At 33.8% G+C, this 19928-nt stretch overlaps 1 protein-coding gene and 1 pseudogene across 1 annotated transcript; both read left to right on the top strand.

Moving 5' to 3' along the window:
* The first annotated feature begins 12639 nt into the window (after positions 1 to 12639).
* Positions 12640 to 16173, top strand: LOC107770288 (protein SMAX1-LIKE 3). Its single transcript, XM_016589578.2, has 3 exons — positions 12640 to 14170; positions 14728 to 14833; positions 14934 to 16173. The coding sequence occupies exons 1-3, from the start codon at positions 13005 to 13007 to the stop codon at positions 15990 to 15992; spliced, it is 2331 nt and encodes a 776-aa protein (XP_016445064.1). The 5' UTR covers positions 12640 to 13004; the 3' UTR covers positions 15993 to 16173.
* Positions 16174 to 16199: 26 nt separating this feature from the next.
* Positions 16200 to 16309, top strand: LOC142178766 (U6 spliceosomal RNA; annotated as a pseudogene).
* The last annotated feature ends 3619 nt before the right edge of the window (positions 16310 to 19928 follow it).

The raw sequence follows: 19928 nt of genomic DNA, 5'->3' as shown, positions 1-19928 counted from the left end.
TTAACCGAGATGGTCAACCGGTCATGCCAACTAATATTTATTTCAGTAAACTTCTAGTTTACTTGTGGCTTGTGATTGCATCATCATGCTTATACTTGTATAGTACAAATAAAAGAAAAGTCAGGTAACCTTTCATATTTAGCCGGTATGATTATAGTAATATAAAGATATTCAATCTTCTTTTTATTTATAGTCTCAATATGCCAACCACTTTGGCTAATATATTTGTAAATCAAAATATTTCCCAACCACTTTGGCTAATATATTTGTAAATCAAAATATTTCTTTTGAGACTTACTACAATATTAATGTTATGAACAATTTCATTCATCCGGGTAGTAACAAATTAGTTCTTTCAGAGTTCTTAACTATTTTTGTACTACAAGATATTTTGTTACACTATCCATATAATGAATGCCTCCTTCACAAAAAGAATCATATCATAATAATTGTAATGTTCAAAATCATCACAAGCAAAATAATTTCTTGCTTTAATTTTGATTTTAATAACTTTCATAAGGCATGACAAAATATATTTTGGCGTATCATATGCATGCGACCAATGATATATTCATGTAACTACACAATAATATTCATTATCTCTATTTGTCTCAAACCTCCCTTAGAGGTGAGTTGTAGTATTTATTCAACTATGCACAAGTACATTATTATGCATAATCTTTATCATATATATATTTTCACATTCACTTTCAGGAATGAGTATGCAATCTCAATGTTTATCACAAGTCACATTCTCTTCAAAGAATTTCTCCCTTTTTATAATTACCATAGTGATAACTATTATTATTTTGGCCTTTCGCATGCCCACATTCATTGGTCAACCACTTGTCTTTATTTAGACTTATCATGCACTGCTATCACATTCACTTCAAGAATGGAGCAAATCAAGTGGGACAAGCTTCATGCTTTTTCATAAAAATTATATTATTTTTTCTTTAGTTATTATTATTATCAATATGGTACATTAGGACTCAAACCCAATGCCTTACCCATATAAAGGCATGCTAGGCCATAATGCGTTAGAACTTGAATCCAACGTCTTTTCATTAACATAGTGCGTTGGGACTTGAACCCATTGTCTTACACTCAATCTTTGGCATAAAGGGCCAAAATTCACTAGGACTCGTACTCGAGCCTTTAAAATATTATTACTTTATAATTATAGGCATAAGTAAATTAACTTTCAAGAAGACATATATAACTATTTCAATCCTGAAACAGTTCCTCTGCAACAAAAATGCTAGTTAGGATATATGCCATTTTTTTTCAAATGATACAATCACTTTTATATTTTAATAAATTAATTAGGGAAAAGGTGCAGATAACCTATAACCACTTATATTTCAAAGACTATAAGAACTTCACCAAAAAAATCCAATACAGAGGAATGGGCCTTATGTTTCCAGCAAAAATATTTAAGGCTTAATGCATAACTGTGACTATTATAAATTACAACTATAATAAGTTTATATTGATTATATATTCGAATGCCAAATTTACAAAGTACTGTAAAATCACCTACATATTTGATAATTTTGCTTTCAATGAAATACATCATGTGATGGTAAAAATATTATTACTAAATTACCTTAATAATTATCTATCATAAGACATACCTTTCCAGTTCTTTATTTCACTGGATACAATTGAAAAAAATATTTTTACTAAACACTGCACATAAAGTTAATGCAAAGATATGAAAATATGAATAGGTTTAGATGGATGTAAAACTTATCTTTGTATTATCATCCAAGACATTTTTTAAAGTACTTGATCTCATTGCCTGCTTATAATTTACATAGTCTTGACATAGAAGATCATGAAATGAGCAATTCGTGCTGATAACGTGTTATAAAATAAAAGCAACTTAGTAAAACATGAACAAGACATGTTGTTATGAAATAAAAGCAATTTAGTAAAACATGAACAAGAAATGGAGATAGAGAGAAGGAAGAGATTTTCTTCTTCAATTGTGTGTATTTTTCTATCTATTACAAGGCCTTTATATAGGCATGAAAAGTGAAGAAAAATATGTCATTGAATATGTCATTAAGCATAGAAATATGTCATTGAATATGTCATTAAGCATTTGAGAAGATCATGGAGGAAGAGTAGACATCCACCATAATTTGATTTTTCTTATAACACTTTGGTATTTGTAGTGGGTCTCGATAGGTTTAAATTTTGAAAATATGGCTTTTGAAAAGTAATTTAGAAGGAAAATTGAATATTAATTTGGATTACTTTTTGGAGAGAATATTTTGAAGAATTTTTGTGAAACATATCTCTGGTCATTTTTGTTTTTGATTTTTTTCCTGAATCCAAGAAACGCAAATATGATTTTTAGACCAAATGTGCAGAAAATACTAGCTGCTGGATTAGTTGTACATTGTAAATACAGTATAGTACTTTGTTTCTTAAATGGTTAGTTAGCTAGAAGTGAGTCAGAAGCTGTTTAAGTTAGGCAGTTGAGGAATAGTAGAAATATATATGTACAGTTGTATTGAAGTTAAGTTGGAATATATTTTGCTCAAATATTTTCTCTCTATATAACCGTCTTTCTTCTCAAGCTCTCTTCTTCAACCTAGCTCGCTCATTTCAACATGGTATCGAAGCCAGACCTACCCAATTTATGTTTCACCCATATCGGACCCTCATGTTATATTGCTCACGCTTCAAATGTTCAATCCTCAGCGTGGGGGAATTGGTGTTAGTGGCTATTACAAGACCAGATATTTTCTTTGCAGTCCAAACATTGAGTCAGTTTATGCATAGTGGGTTACGAGTCCAAAGGAGTAAATAGATCTTTTATGACTCTATAAGGATCTCCTCTTTTTATTTACCACTATCCTGTTATATTACCATTCTCCGGTAAGTACATTGGTAATGGACTATAAAATCGAAGAGTAATTCGGATCTCTTAGTTTATATATATAACATAGATGAGTCCAAACTTGAAAGTAGGTTTAATGTGCATTATCCAGGCATCAAATATGGAAAAACCAGGACTAATAGTTAAAAGATAAGGTCCCTAGCTAGCTATCTTTAGCATCACAGATCTCGGAGTGGCCCAACCTATAAAAAGAACTACCAAGAAATTAAACTAATGGTATGACTTTTAATAACAGTTGGTTTATCTATATATTAGAACAACTTTTTACAGTTTGTGATTGAGATAGAAATCTTATACTCTGTATGGGTGATATTGTTTTGTATGTGCTTAATTAAAAAGAGTTCCTTGCTTTCATTCAAACACTCCTTTTTTAGCTTACAAGAGTACTCTCTTTATTACATTTAAACAACCTTTGTATGTCTTTTTAGGCCACGAAAGAAGAGGGGAGAGATAAAGTTTTTTGACTGGAGTCTATGATACAGCTGAAATAAGGCACATTAGCTTCCCTTGAAAGAAGATAAATATACTTTCAGTTTTGGACCATTTACTACAGCAAAGTTTCTGTTTTTTTATGCTCTTTTACTTTCCCTCACAATGCCTTTACCAAGCTAGCTGCAATGAACCAAGGCAGAAGAAAAAACAACAACAATAACGTACCCAATATAATCCCACGTAATGGAGTCTGGAGAGGGTAGTGTGTACGCAGATCTTACCTCTACCTTTGTGGAGGTAGAGAGGTTGTTTTCAATAAACCCTTGGCTCAGGCAAACATAGGTACCACAATAATAACAAGAAACAATACGGGACAACGTCGAAAAACCATGTAGAAGCAGAAAACAAAATTCAAATAAGCCTACTACTAACCAAACGTACTAACACTACCGGTATGAATAATCTAGACTACCTAACCTACTATCCTAATCTTAGACCTCCACTCCTTCCTACCACGGGTCATGTCCTCGGTCAGCTGTAGTTGCGCCATGTCATGCTTAATCACCTCACCCTAACTCTTCTTCGGCCTACCTCTACCTCTCCTAAGGCCCTCCAATGTCAGCCTTTCACACCTCCTTACCGGAGCGTCTATGCTTCTCCTTCTTACATGTCCAAACCATCTAAGTCGTGCTTCCCGCATTTTGTCCTCAATAGGGGCTACACCCACCTTGTCCCGAATAACTTCATTCTGAATCCTATCTAATCTGATGTGCCCGCACATCCATCTCAATATCCTCGTCTCTGCTACCTTCATCTTCTCGACGTGAGAGCTCTTGACTGGCCAACACTCAGCCTCATACAACATAGGCGGTCTGACCATTGCTCTATAAAATATACCTTTAAGTTTTGGTAGTACCTTCTTGTCACACAAACCACCGGAAGTAAGTTTCTATTTTATCCATGCCGCACCAATACTTTGAAGAAAAAACAAGAAAAAGAAAAAAATGACTTCCATGCATACTTCGAAGTTGACAGGCTTTCTTTGCTTTAATATTTTTTTTCTTTCTTTTTGGTAGAGGGGTCGGGATCAGCGGAGGTTGTATTTTCATCAAAGGAATACATAAAATTAAAAAAGTAAATACGCGAAAAGGTCAAAGATTTGACCTTATATACATATAAATTTATATACAGTATAACTTTTCGAAAAAGGAACGCCCCTAACTTCGTCCATAACTCCGTCCATGATGATCGGGGTCAAGGTGGAAGCAGGATTGAAGACAAAAGAAATCAGTTAATGCCAAATGAAATGTCGCAACTAGAAGTCGAACTTATAATCTAAAATATTTTTATTGAAAACTTTATATCACTACATTAGAGGTTTTCATTGTGTTGGTGGTACTTAACAATCAACATAATAATGAGGGTAAATATCACTTTTAATCCTCGGCTGAAACTATCTACGTCGAGTAGCCACAAAATTATATAAAATTTGCATATAACATACATAAATGTATAGATACACAAAAAATATTAAAAATATATATATATTTTGACTATTATTTTGAGAGCGGTTATACAATACAATTTTTCCTTCTATTTAAATAAATATGCTTTAATTTTTAAAGATGGCTGAAACAAAGAGAAATAAGGCCGGCTGGAATTTGGAGACATTCCCATACGATCATGACAAGGGCCCTTTGTCATGTCTCTTCATTTGAAATGCTAAACATTCTTCTAATTGGGACCTCTCTAGAAACATTCTTAGGGTATTCTTCTAATTGAGATCCCACAAGTCACTCTCAGAGGGTAGCAGCAAAAACCCACAAAAGGAAAAAAGAGAATTCCCTGCATAAACTCACTTTATATGGGGATGATGAACAAAAAGGAGATCTTTCGTTAATTGTGTACAATATGTTCATACTTATTATACATTTTGTCTTAATTGGTTTATTTCTTGATTTTGTTTCTCTATCGGTTTTTGCAAAGGTATATGCGGTGGATTCAGAGTGGAATAGCTCTTCTTTATATGTTAAATATCTCACGCTGTTAAAGAATGAGACCACTAACTTATTGCATGGTCCAAGACAAAAATGAAAATCGCCCCCACAAACCTCCTTATAAACGTAAAGGGAAGAACGTCAAACAGATTGACTATTTGAAGTTTTAGACTAGTATCTCTAATTATTTGGAGAACAATGGTCGATGGACGTTATTTGATTGGTCGTCTTCACTAGAAAGATTAAATAAGTAATCAAGTTACTGAAACATAGAAGTAGAATAATTAAAATTCCACATGAAATAATCTTAATTAAGGAAAACTAAGAAGGATTGAGCGTTAAACAACTAAATATTAGGGTAGACACTACACAAGTTGATCAGATATAGAATTTAAATATTGTATAATCTAAATGAAGTGAGCGAGTTCTAAACATATACTTGAACTGTATAATTATACTTATTTTTTACACATATAATAAGTTCCATCTTAAAACATCAGTGTTCTACTGAATGTGCATAATTGGATTCGCCGCTAGGTTGATTAGAACTTCATAGGCCGTTTGCAAGAGTGAATCCTTACCTAGAACTACATATGAGATCAAATTAAACAATTTATTAGACATGTGTCCATGTAATAAGTAGTCAATTAATCATCGCTCCGTCCCAATTTATGAGATGCTATTCCTATTTTGAGAGTTTCTTTGACCGTAATTTTTTAATATGCCCTTAAATATTTTGAATTATTAATTATTGTGATTTATAATATTTTTTTGTAGTTTTTAAATATATAAATTTTATTTCGAAAAATTTAAAAATTCTATATATTCAAACATACCGTTAAAATTAAAAAGTTTGAATCTCAAAAAATAAAAAGTAACATATAAATTAGTACTATATTGAAACCCTTTATTCCTTGTCTTGAGTTTAAAAGAGAATTGTACAGAATTGCTGATTCCCTCGGACAGATGCCCTTTCCACACCTCTTCTTTCTCTTTCATTTTCCTATGTACATGATGTGTGGCTATAATTCCATAGTTACGTACATTATGTGTCTTGTATTTTACATGCTTTAATGATAAATTATACTTTATTTGCGCATAATAGAGTCTATTTTATGTTTAGGTGAGTTGGAGATGAAAGTAGAGCAAAAGAGATATTTAAACGTTGAAAGTGTGCTTGAGAACAGTGAAAATGAGAGACCTGGCGAGGCCACTCAAAGGCCAGCTTAACCAGGCTTTAGCCTGGCGAGGCCATCCAAAAGCCAGGTTGAATCAGGCGTTAGGCTGGCGACGCCAGGTCCAATCCGAGTTTTGAAGACTTAATTCGCTTCCGGGTTTGACTAGAACTTGGCATACACGTTTAGGTCTTTTCCTACACATATAAATAGACCTAAAAATGCCACTTTTGAAGAAGAGACGGAGATTGGACAGAGAGACCGACATTAGATCGGGGATTCGACCTAAGGAGGAAAGAACACACTAGGAGCAAGGCGGAGAATTCTTCTACGAGTTTTTCACTTCCTTCTTCCTATTTTCATTATTGATTATGAATTATAGTATTGTAGTTATGCATACTATTATGAATAGCTAATTTGTTATCTAGGGTTTTGATGGAACCTATTGGAGGATGATTTTCTTGTTACGTTAATGTAGATTTGTCGTAGTATTTTCTCTATTTGTTCAACTATATTATTCTTGTGGTTGATTGAACGGCCCTCAATTAGTTGTGCCTATTTAGTATGTATTACTCTGGAGAGAGTGCATATTTAGGTAGTTGTTGAATAACATCACTCCTAAACGTATATGAGGGATCAATACAGAAGGTTTAAAGGTGGGATTAGGGATAACGAAACCTTGGTGCGATCTGAGTGAGCTGTACTTAATGTCGACTAGCGTAATTCGGGAGAATATGTCTAGTAAATTGTGGTAATTACTCGGGAGAGAGTTACGACAGTTAGAGTGCTCATGATCGGTAGAGAAGACTTAGGCAAATTTATAGAAAACGTAGCAGAAAAGATTTTGACAATTGGGAAAATCATAACTCTAGACCTCCTTAGTCTTGTCTCAAATTTCATCCTTGTTAGTTGATAATTTTACTACTTTATAATAGTTGTTAGTTAATTAGTTAGAAATAAATATTATCATCTCTATAATTAGGAAATTATTTGGCCTTGTGTTTCTTAGCGATATTCAACAATTGTAGCTAAGCCTTAGTTCTCTGTGGGATTCGACTCCGGACTTGTAAACCAGATTATATTTGCAACGACCGCTTAGTCCTTTTTATAAGGCATAGTTGGGTGTGATCAAATTTTGGCGCCGTTGCCGGGGAACTAACGGTTTAGCTGTAGGTGTATATATTGCTAGGTTGCAAGTTTGAACTTTTATTTTTGCTTTCTTGTATTTGATTTGATTTTATTTTATTTTTGTTTTACTTGTTAATTTTTAAAACATGGCATCTTGGAATTATGTGAGTTTTGATGTTGGTAATTCTGCTTTTGATCCTCCTTATGCATATAGTGGTGGAAACCACCTTTGAAAAAATTATCAAAATATTTCCGAGAGCGAGTTATGTGCACCAACTCAATCTTATGTGTGAAATGTGTGTGATATATATGGTGGTCAAGATGGTCACTTTCATGGTTGTGCCTATATTTCTTGTGTTCCCCCAACCCCTTACTTTGATGGTTCTTTTTTTTTTTTGTGAAATTAATAGGAATAAAGAACCCAGGGATGATGACCTGAAAGAGATCAAGGATATGCAAAAGTGCTTTATGGAACAATATGATATGTTAAAGTGCCTTGTGGAACAAAATAGTAAAAGACAGTTGCAGATAGAAAGGCAAGAGGAAACTATTCACAACTTGAAAGTTCAAGTGAGTCAACTCGTTGAAGATCTTAATGCTCAATAAGCCAATACTGTGAATAGTATCCAAGAAGAGCGTGAATTAGATGCAGAAATTGAGGTACCAATAGAGGGGTCTATAGTAGAACACCAACAATCAATCAAACTAGAATTTGAGGATGTCGATGTTGTAGAAGAGATACTAGAGTCAAGCAAGGACATTTATGATAAATATTTAGTTGACTCTAGTGTCATTAGTGTTGAGGATGTAGACAGTCCCAATGTTCATGTAGTTAAGCGCATTGGTCCACACTCCAAGCATTTTTTCACATTGTATTTGGATGATGATATAGAAATAGAGTCATCCGGGCCACTTGAGGAGTCAAGGAATGAGGAACAAGGTGCCTACATTCTGAAATTCTTCTTGCCAGAAAGTCGGGAATACACATCTCATCTAAAGGCCAAGAACTGCATAATACTACATTGTTTTATTGGGCCAGTCAGATTCGTTCTACCACCCCAGGAGCATGATCATAGAGCAGAATCAAAACTTTGGGTCCAATTCATAAGTTCAAAGTGGAGGCAGAAAGTGATTCGCGTCGTACCGCGACGTTAAATCAAGCGCTTGTTGGGAGGCAACCCAGCTTTACTGTTTCTTTTATTTTTTTTTATTATTTTTGTAGTGTCGATTTTTGATTTTCTAGGAGCATGGAAAGCAAAGCTATTGGAAGGATGCAACAGCAAACCAGATGGTTGGAACTAAGTGTGAGGTACCCGCACGAAGGACCAAGCATGGGAGAAGTCTGAGTACCCCATGAGTTGCTAGTGCTTCGGCCTTTGGCCTACCACAGAGTTTCTTTTACCCTCTTATTAGTTATGATGTGCATCGGGGACAATCCACAATTTTAAGTGTGGGGTGAGGAGATTGTCTGGGTGATTTCTATGCTATTTTAGTTGTGTTAGTTTAATTAATTAATTTTTTTTTCTTGAGGGATTTAAGTCTAAAAAAAAGATTTTCTTTGTAGGTAGTGTAGTAATTCTCCCTTGGTTTTTTTTATGCCACGGTTCTTTTTCAAAAATTTTGTTTGAATCGGGTGTAGTTAGTTTTATATTTTTTAGGAGTAGGAGCTAGTGTGAGATGAATTGAATTGCAGCGATATCTTTTAGGTTTGTTATGCCTTGAGAATAGTTAGTACTATGATTGTGACGCTTATTTTTGACTCTCGCATAAATATCTCAAATCGTAGATTCTTAATTTTTCTTAACTACTTTGACTCAAGTGTCGCGATGAAACCAATCCTGAGTGAATGATGTGCCATGTTTGTGTGAGGTTTTGTATGTATTCTATGCACTGCATTTGATGTCTATAACTTTTCCCGTGTGTGTGCGAAGCGAAATAGTAGTATTGTTCAGTCTAGGAAGTGATATAGGCGTTTCTTTATTAAGTTAGATATATAAAGTTTACCTACCTAAATATTATGTATCGTAGTTAACCTCGTTGATCCTATAATCATGTTTGTTTGGTATCCACATTACAAGCCGTACCCCTTTATTTTAACAGATCATATATTTGAACCTTGTAACCTCTCATAAGCACTTGAATTGTGAGAAATTATGAAAAAGTCAAAGTGTGGGGTGGTGGGCTGGCTTTTGAGTGGAACAATTGAAATAAGGAGAAAGGTGCATTAAGAAAAAAAAAAGAGTTAACAATCGAAGCCACTTAAAAAAAATGAAAAATAAGTCTTGATGATGGTGGCTAGTGATATACTTATGCTTAAAGAAATATGGGGTAATATAAATTGAAGTGAAGGTGGAATGTTTGGTTTGGCATAAGTATGGGATGTGTGTTAAAGTATATGTATTATAGTACTTAAGGGAGGTGTAGTCACTCATATCCAAATGTATCTTACCCGACCCGCAGCCTACATTACAACCAATGAAAGTCCTACTTGATCTTATACTGAATGAACTCGATTAGTAGAGTATTACACTACGGGCAAGCCTATGGTGCATCATTTGTGGCATATGAATGTTATTTCTGAGAGCAAGTGAATTTTGTCTATCTTGAGTTCCTATGTTCTTAAAATTCATTGTGTGTGGAACTAAGCTCTTTGATTGGGTGAGGGCACATGATTCATAAAGGAAAGGTAATGTTGTTGACATTCATGTTAGAGTAAGTAAGTAAATTATGAATAAAGTATGGTATTTGTGAGTCGAATCTTGAGGCGAGGATGTCACACTTGTGTGCTTAAACTATTTTAAAAATTCTTGGTGTAATGAGTTAGGAGAATTGTTTAAAAAAGTCGTGTCTATAAGTGTAGTTTGATTGCTCGAGGACGAGCAATGTTTAAGTATGGGGTATTGATGTGTAGCTATAATTCCATAGTTTCGTACATTATGTGCCTTGCATTTTACATGCTTTAATGATAAATTACACTTTATTTGCGCATAATGGAGTCTATTTTATGTGTAGGTGAATTGGAGATGAAAGTAGAGCAAAAAGGATACATAAACGTTGAAAGTGTGCTCGAGAACATTGAAAAGGAGAGACCTGGCGAGGCCAGGCAAAGGTCAGCTTAACCAGGCTTTATCCTGGCGAGACCATCCAAAAGCCAGGCTAAACCAGGCATTAGGCTGGCGATGCCAGGTCTGGGGCCAGGTTCAATCCGAGTTTTGAAGACTTAATTCGTTTTCGGGTTTGACTAGAACTTGGCATACACGTTTAGGTCTTTTCCTACTCATATAAATAAACCTAAAAATGCCACTTTTGAAGAAGAGACCGAGATTGGATAGAGAGACCGATATTAGACCGGGGATTCGACCTAAGGAGGAAAGAACACATTAGGAGCAAGGCGGAGAATTCTTCTACGAGTTTTTCACTTCCTTCTTCCTATTTTCATTATTGATTATGAATTATAGTATTGTAGTTATGCATACTATTATGAATAGCTAATTTGTTATCTAGGGTTTTGATGGAACCTATTGGATGATAATTTTCTTGTTACATTAATATAGATTTGCCGTAGTATTTTCTCTATTTGTTCAACTATATTATTCTTGTGGTTGATTGAAGGGCCCTCAATTAGTTGTGCCTATTTAGTATGTATTACTCTGGAGAGAGTGCATATTTAGGTAGTTGTTGAATAACATCACTCCTAAACGTATATGAGGGATCAATACAGAAGGTTTAAAGGTGGGATTAGGGATAACGAAACCTTGGTACGATCTGAGTGAGCTGTACTTAATGTCGACTAGCGTAATTTGGGAGAATATGTCTAGTAAATTGTGGTAATTACTCGGGAGAGAGTTACGACAGTTAGAGTGCTCATGATCGGTAGAGAAGACTTAGGCAAATTTATAGGAAACGTAGCGGAAAAGATTTTGACAATTGGGGAAATCATAACTCTAGACCTCCTTAGTCTTGTCTCAAATTTCATTCTTGTTAGTTGATAATTTTACTACTTTATAATAGTTGTTAGTTAATTAGTTAGAAATAAATATTATCATCTCTATAATTAGGAAATTGTTTGGCCTTGTGTTTCTTAGCAATATTGAACAGGTGTAGCTAAGCTTTAGTTCTCTGTGAGATTCGACTCCGGACTTGTAAACCGAATTATATTTGCAACGACTGCTTAATCCTTTTTATAAGGCATAGTTGGGCGTGATCAGTACATATATATTAGAATTTAGAAGTTAGAACTTCATAGGCCTTTTGCAAGAGTGATTCCTAAAAATAAAAATAAAAAAAGAACTAATTTCTCCTCCTCTTCTTTTCAAATACATGAGGCAGTCACATTTAATTCCTTTTCAACTAGTTGCTAAACGATTCAAAGATTTCTACTAATTGGAGGAGCGAAGGCATTAAAGCATTAAAGTTAGAAATTAATTTCCTTAATAAACTATTATCAGAGTTCCATAACATTTTTCAAAAAAGTTAAGATATAGATTTTGTAAAGCATTTTTCTTTTTAAAATTCATATATTCTTTTATTTTTTTTTGCTTTTGAGAAGGGAGAGGTTTGGAGGAAATTCCGTCTTTTGAGTTAAAGTTAAACCTAGTGTTGTATCTAGTCTAGCTATTTCCAATCTTGTACCTTTTTCTCCAGGTGCATGTCAAAATGCTATAACCACTAAAAATTGATGTACGATCAGACCAAGATTTTGCTGTTCCAAATGTACAATATAGATGCGTTCATATATATCCAATACTATATTACCTTTATGAATTAAATAGCTAAAGACTAGTATAATAATTGCATGAAAGGGAGAGTTCCACTTCCACATTCCATGTCCTAAAAGTAGATTTATTTGTATATTTATACTAAAATAATGTGTGTATACAAGCAGAGTAAGGCTGAGTTGCCTTTAGTACTGGTATAATTCATCCTCCTTGTCAGCACATGCATTCCACTTTCCACTACAAAATTTCCTTTGAACCCCAAAATTTACCTCACTTACAAGAAAAGAACAACCCCCCCCCCCCCATACACACACACTCACTGTAAAATATATACATATAAAATATCCCCTCCCCCCTTATATTATTTCTTCAATTCTGTTCTCCTCTCTTTACACAATCCTAGAATAGATTTCAGCTTCTGTACATCTTTGCAAAGGCTTCTTAGGGTTTTCTTGAGTTCTTTGGATCTCTTCTTCAATTCCAGTCAAATACAGCACAAATTAAACTATCAAGTTTCTAGCTTCTTTCTATTTTTGCTACTCCTAACTTTGTACACATGAAAACAAGATTTTCACTTCCTTAATCCTACAACTTTCCAACTTCTTTTTTCCTTCTTTAGAAGTGAATAATTCATCAAAATATGAGAACAGGAGGCTGCACAATACAACAAGCTCTAACAACTGAAGCAGCAGCTGTTGTAAAACAAGCTGTGCAACTTGCTAAACGTCGCGGCCATGCCCAAGTAACACCTCTTCATGTAGCAAACACTATGCTTTCTTCTTCAAATGGTATTTTCAAAACAGCTTGTCTTCAATCTCATTCTCATCCCCTCCAATGCAAAGCCCTAGAGCTTTGCTTCAACGTTGCATTAAATCGCCTACCTGCAACGTCTTCTAGCCCCATGTTATTAGGCCATGGCCATCATCATCAATCTCAGTATCCTTCCATTTCTAACGCGCTTATTGCTGCCTTCAAGCGAGCCCAAGCCCACCAAAGGCGAGGGTCGATTGAGAATCAACAACAGCCTCTTTTAGCTGTGAAAATAGAGCTTGAGCAACTTATTATTTCTATATTAGATGATCCTAGTGTGAGTAGGGTTATGAGGGAAGCTGGTTTTTCTAGTCCTCAAGTCAAAACCAATGTGGAACAAGCTGTTTCTTTAGAGCTTTGCTCTCAAAATCCTTCTCCTAATTCAAGTAAAGAAAATAGCCAAGTAGTAACAAGTAGTAAAGTAATTACTCCTATTTCTGTTAAAGATGAGGATGTGATGAGTGTAGTGGAAAGTTTAATGAACAAAAGAAAGAAAAGTATTGTGATAGTTGGTGAATGTCTTGATAGTTTAGAAGGTGTGATTAAAGGGGTGATGAATAAAGTTGATAATAGAGATGTCCCTCAAGTTTTAAAAGAAGTGAAGTTCATTAGTTTACCACTTTTAACTTTTGGTAATATCCAAAGAGAAGAAGTTGAACAAAGAATAGGAGAGTTGACTTGTCTTGTCAAGAGTTTAGTAGCAAAAGGAGTTGTTTTGTACTTAGGAGATCTTAAATGGATTGCTGATTTTAGGGTTAATAGTTGTGGTGGGCAAGGGAGAATTAGCTACTATTGTTCTGTGGAGCACATGATTATGGAACTTGGGAGATTGGTATGTAGTTTTGGGGAAAATGAAAATTTTTGGCTTGTGGGAATTGCAACATTTCAAACTTACATGAGATGCAAAAGTGGTAACAATTCATTGGAATCTATTTGGGGTCTGCATCCTGTTACAGTCCCTGGTGGCAGTTTGGGCCTCAGTCTTAAACCTGACAGGTAATAACTGTTTTTGACTGACTAATTATGAATTCATTCTTTTCTTGCCTTTTTGTTTTGTTGAATTTTTACTTTAAATTGGACTTAGTATTCCATCTTCCATATGCCTTACCGACTGTGTTCCTCGGATATTCTAAAATTGTCAGTCATATTGTTTTTATCCTTCAAATATTATGCATTTTTTTGCATTCGACACACAGAGGGCAACTAAAATTTTAGAGAAATCGAGCAACATAACTTTACACCCAAAAACTGATCAAATTAGGTTTCTTGGAATTCATTTTGAAGAGAGTAACCCAAGATTTTGTGGTGAAAAAGATAAAAGATCTAGAAAGAAGAAAAGCATTACCCTCTTTTATGTTTTCTATAAGCATTCCTCAAAAGCATCGCTGTTTCTCGATCTTCTTCTTTTTTCCTTTACTTTCTTTTCCTCCCATTTAATTGTGAATGACCCTTTAGTTTCTCCAACAAACAAAAAAGGTTGCATGCTGTTCTTGAGCAATATAATGTTTATATCAAACTCATACTTCATTTTTGCCTTTGAATTTTCTTAACAGTGATACACAAAACAGTGCTTTTAACAGTGAGTCTACGTTGTCAAGTCTACCTTCATGGCTTCAAGATGAGATGCAAAGAAATAGTACTACTCCTAATAATGATCAGGTTATTTTTCGAATCTTTAGCTTTCCACACATCAAAACAACGCCTTCTTCTTTTCCTTTCTCTTTTTTCTAGAAAACTAACTTTTCTTTTTCCAATTCAGAACTGTGTATCGGTCAAAGAGCTGCACAACAAGTGGATTACAACATGCAGTTCTATGCATAAACAGACTAAAAGTTTTGAAAGAAGTTTGTCCTTTCCTTCTTCAAATGCAAATTTGGACCATAATTTGCCATTTTGGGCCAATAGGAAAACATGTGAGACAAGTTTAAGAATCTACATTCCTGACCACAACAACGACAAAGGAAATAATGTTGCATTATTATCATCTACTCCAAACTCTACCCCTAATTCTGCTTTTAATTCAAGTGATGTTATTATGGAAATGGAGTGTGTTCCAAAGTTGAAGGAATTCAATTCTGAAAATTTGAACATTTTGTCCAATGCATTAGAGGAAATAGTCCCATGGCAAAAGGAAATTGTCCATGAAATTGCTGCCACAATATTGCAATGCAGGTCTGGAATGATTAGAAGAAAAGAAAAATCACTAAATATTGATAGTGAAGCAAAAGAAGAAACTTGGTTATTTTTCCAAGGTCCTGATGTTCAAGCCAAGGAGAAAATTGCTAGAGAATTGGCAAAGGTTGTGTTTGGATCATATTCTAATTTTGTATCAATTGCTTTGAGCAGTTTTAAGGCAGATTCAACAGAAGATTTTAGGAACAAAAGGTCAAGAAATGAACAAAGTTGGAGCTACATTGACAAATTTGCTCAAGCAGTAGTTTCTTCTAATAATTCTCGTTGTGTTTTCTTCTTAGAAGATATTGAACAAGTGGATTATTTTTCTCAAAGGGGAATCAAGAAAGCTATTGAAAGAGGAATTGTCACAAATTCAAGTGGTGAAGAATTGAGTCTAAATGATGCCATTATCATTTTGAGTTGTGAGAATTTTAGTTCTAAGTCAAGAGCTTGTTCTCCTACTGTGAAGCAAAAATCATCTGAAGAAACTACAAGAAGTCCTTGTCTTTCTTTGGATTTGAATATCTCCATTGATTATGATCAAGAAAGAGATGAAGATTTGTCCAATATTGATGATATTGGGCTTCTTCATAGTGTGGACAGATGCATTTTTTTCCAAAATTCAAGAGCTGTAGAAGAATAGAATCTAGATAGCTATTATTCGGTGATGAGATGATTTTCTTTATTAATTTCTTCATTTTTACTTTATGCATGTGTTTCTTTTCTTTCAAACAGGAGGTCAAAGAGTTATGACAACCTCTTGTTTCTGTACTAAAGTTTTTGTAAATAGAACTTCCAAATAGAATTAATTCCTTAATACTATATATTTACTTCTCTTCGTTCAAGATTCATCCTTTTAGGACATCCGATAAAATTGAAATGATATAGATAAGATTAGCATGACTTCTGTATAAAAATAACACGCACAAATCGAGAAATGATTCTTCATCCAAGATTCTTTTCTCCAATTTTTTTTTACTTCTCTTTCCACCATCGCAACCTCAGATCTCATGGCCTAAAAACCTCTTTTATGCTATTACGTTACTAAGTGCCTATCGTTTTTTTGGTAACTAACAACTTGTTTGGATGGTTATTATATATCGTTGCATAATATATTGTATTGTACTGTATCATTTGATATATACAATGTTTGGATAGATTGTATTATTTGTCGTCATTTTATGATGTTATGAACCAACAATATAAAAAATAAACTTGCAATATTACAATGAAAAAGTGAGGTACGATGTATAATTATTATATAAAAAGGTATGATAAAGAATGAAATAGAATTATTTAATATTATAGAAAGGCAACAACAACAACAACAACTACCCAGCGAAATCCCACTAGTGGGGTCTGTGGAGGGTAGTGTGTACACAGAACTTACCTCAAGTCCGAGGGAGTAGAGAGGTTGTTTCCGAAAGACCTTCGGCTCAAGAAAACAAAAGGAGACAATATCAGTATCACCAATAGAAACCATAGGAAAAATAACACCATGAAAATGAGAAAGTAGATGCAAAACAAACGCGATAGACAGTACATAGACCCGACACTATAGTAAACAAAGGAGTAGTAAGACACAACATTGCCACTAGATGACATCGACAAAAATCCTACAAGACTAGCCTCACAAAGGTACGAAGTAAGGGAGACTCAACTACCTCCTAACCTACAATCTTAATACTCGACCTCAAAAATAATATAGAAGGACAAGAAGAGGGGGGAAAAAAGGTAACGACGCGACCACACCAAATCGGTCGTTACATAAAGTGGCACTTTTCATAGTTACGCAACGACGAATTTAACGATATGATACAATATAATTTAAGTAACAATCAAAACAAATATTATATTTAAAGTAACAATATGATGCAATACAATAGATAACAACCATCCAAACAAGCTGTAATAGACCCGGGTTTTATTAAAGATAACAAATGCGAAGGCGGACTGGACCAAAATCTCTACCAAATATACTTACTTAGATACCGATTTGTCAATCAAATTATATATAATTAATCAATGGCATGCTTTGTTCTGTATGCTTATATTTTGCCCAATTAGAATGCGATAGCGAGCTATTGCACATATTGAAGCATCATTTGATGGTAAAAAAACTATGAGCCACAAAACTTGAATACTTTTAGAAATAAAATGCTTGTAAAAATCCTTATCCGTGATGATCGTCATACCGTCATAGTTACATTGCATTAACAGAGGTAAATCTAAAATTTAAATTATTTATGAGTTCAAGTTTAATGTTCTTATAGTATTTATTAAAATTTTATTATATATGAGTTCAAATTATTTAAGATTTAGTATTTATTAAAATTTCAAAGATTTTTCGCATATATATTTAGGTCATATATTACATCATCCGCCTCTAAGTACATATGATATGACTTTTTTAGAAAAGAAATAGAAGATTAAGAAGATCACTATGATGCTTGATATCATTATTATTGAATGATTTGAAAGATACAAACAATATGTATGATTAACTAGATAACAAACAAACATCATCAGTTCCTTCCTTTCTAGAACTGTTTTACAGTAAAATTATGAAGGGTGGACCCTCTCTATTACTATTCTTGCCTTGAATGATTCAAGCATATCACAAATGCATAGAAAAAGTAATACAAAATTTATGCTTGTAACCAGGTTTTTACACCAAACAATAATGAGATTTGAACCATATACTCCTATTTACTTTGGGAATTCCTAGGAGAAAAGGAACAAGTAGTGTTGATAGTGTACTCCAAGAATAGCATATAATGACATTATCATGGTAAAGTCTGTCGTGTCTCACCTTTCACCGTACAAATGGACTCTATAATTAGACATCCAAATTTGTAATTTGATGAATAAAATAGCAAATGCTAAAATTAAATGGTGGGAGTTCAATATTTCCATGCTGAAACGAAATAATAGATAATAAGTAATACTCTAACGTTTAAGTTTTTTTTTTCCTCTTAAGAAAAAGGTGTAAAATAAATTTTTAAAAAGGAAAATGGTTGAAAATCCACATCTTCACAGTAAAATGCTTAGAATCGAATAGATAGATTATTTTTTATCTGTCCAAACTTTGATTGACATAGTTACTCAATATTTGTGCCGGTGAAAAGTAGGAGATACCTCGTGAAATTAATTGAAATGCGTACAAACTGATACAAACACCACGATTATATAAAAAACGAATAGATGCATACTTCAGTTTTAGCAACTATTTTTCAGTGGTAATCACTTTCCATTTTCTTAGTCATTTCATTGATTTTTCGAGAGAGAAAAAGTGAAAAAGTTTGCTTGCTGCTTCTAAGTTCTAACACTTAGAAAGTTGCATGTTTAGATTTTTTTTTTTTCCTTCTTCTTGAGTACTTGAGCTGTGAGATGCTCACAGGCTTTAATTTGTGATAATCATTGGCATCAGAGGATGTTAAAATTCATACGAAAAAAGAAAAAAGAAAAATTTCATTAATGTCACCGACATTTTTTCTCATTCTTTTTCCTTTTCTAGACTGGAGGAATAAAAGAAAAAGGATAAGGTTTCCTTCTTTTCGTTAATTTTTTTTCCCAAAGAAAACCGTTCCCAATGAACTTTCCTTAAGAAATTTGTTTTTACAGACCAAAAGTAAAAGTATTGTTGTTTTCACCTTTGCCTTTTTTTCCCTCTTCTTTTTTCTTTTTCTTTGTTCAAATTCCATGTTCTTTTACTTTCTTTTTTTGAAATTTGCTTTATTAATGAGAGCATAAATCAGAAAGCCAAGAGACTATAATTATGTTCTTGTAAGATTCTAAATGTAGACATAATCATTTTGTTCGATTAGCATCTGGCTTAGGAATTAAGAAAGACTTTTCCTTTAGGAACTAAGAATAGAGAAAGCGAGTATTCCATCTGAACATTTGTCTTCAATCAAATAGTTTCATATGTAGCCAACTATTATCTAAGATTGTAAATATTTGTCGGAGCTAACAAGGCCATCATTAAACATATCTGAAGGTAGGTAAATCAAAGTGTTGATCACTTTTTGGCAAACAAAGGGTACAAACATGAAGTAAATTTACTAATCTGGAAAGATGTTAAAAGGAAATTGTAACGGTTCAATACATATTGTCCGCTTTAGGCCTAGATTCGCACGGTTTTAAATTGTATCACTAAGGTCTAAAGTTTGTCTACTTATATACCTAGCATCTCCCGGTACTTTGTCGATACGGGATTCACCAGAGGTGTCAAATACACCTTTTCAAAGACGTGGGATTCCCCTTAGAGACGCAGCGTTCTCGCTGAGCTTGGTCCCACCACCTTGTCAAAGATGTGGGGTTCACCTTATACTTATTTGACCGTTGAAAGGTTTACCCATCATCGTTCAAGGTTACACGTAGTGTGTCTCTGATATCATATATGTAACAACTCAACCCACTAGTAATATTATCTGATTTATGGTTAGTACCGCAAGATTTTCAAATGTGTCACTAAGGTCTAAGGTTTGTCTACTTATATACTCAGCACATCTCACTTGTTTTATTGATGCGGATTTCGTGTGGGGTAATATAATAAAGTTTATTCTCCTAGGCGATA

This window comes from Nicotiana tabacum, chromosome 24 (assembly GCF_000715075.1).
Source record: "Nicotiana tabacum cultivar K326 chromosome 24, ASM71507v2, whole genome shotgun sequence".
NCBI lineage: Eukaryota > Viridiplantae > Streptophyta > Magnoliopsida > Solanales > Solanaceae > Nicotiana > Nicotiana tabacum.
This window is presented reverse-complemented; position numbering and strand designations above follow the sequence as displayed.

Coding starts and splice junctions, on each gene's coding strand:
- LOC107770288 (XM_016589578.2), top strand. CDS start 13,005: ATGAGAACAGGAGGCTGCACAATACAACAAGCTCTAACAACTGAAGCA. Junction 14,171..14,727: donor CTCAGTCTTAAACCTGACAG/GTAATAACTGTT, acceptor TTTTCTTAACAG/TGATACACAAAACAGTGCTT. Junction 14,834..14,933: donor CTACTCCTAATAATGATCAG/GTTATTTTTCGA, acceptor TTTCCAATTCAG/AACTGTGTATCGGTCAAAGA.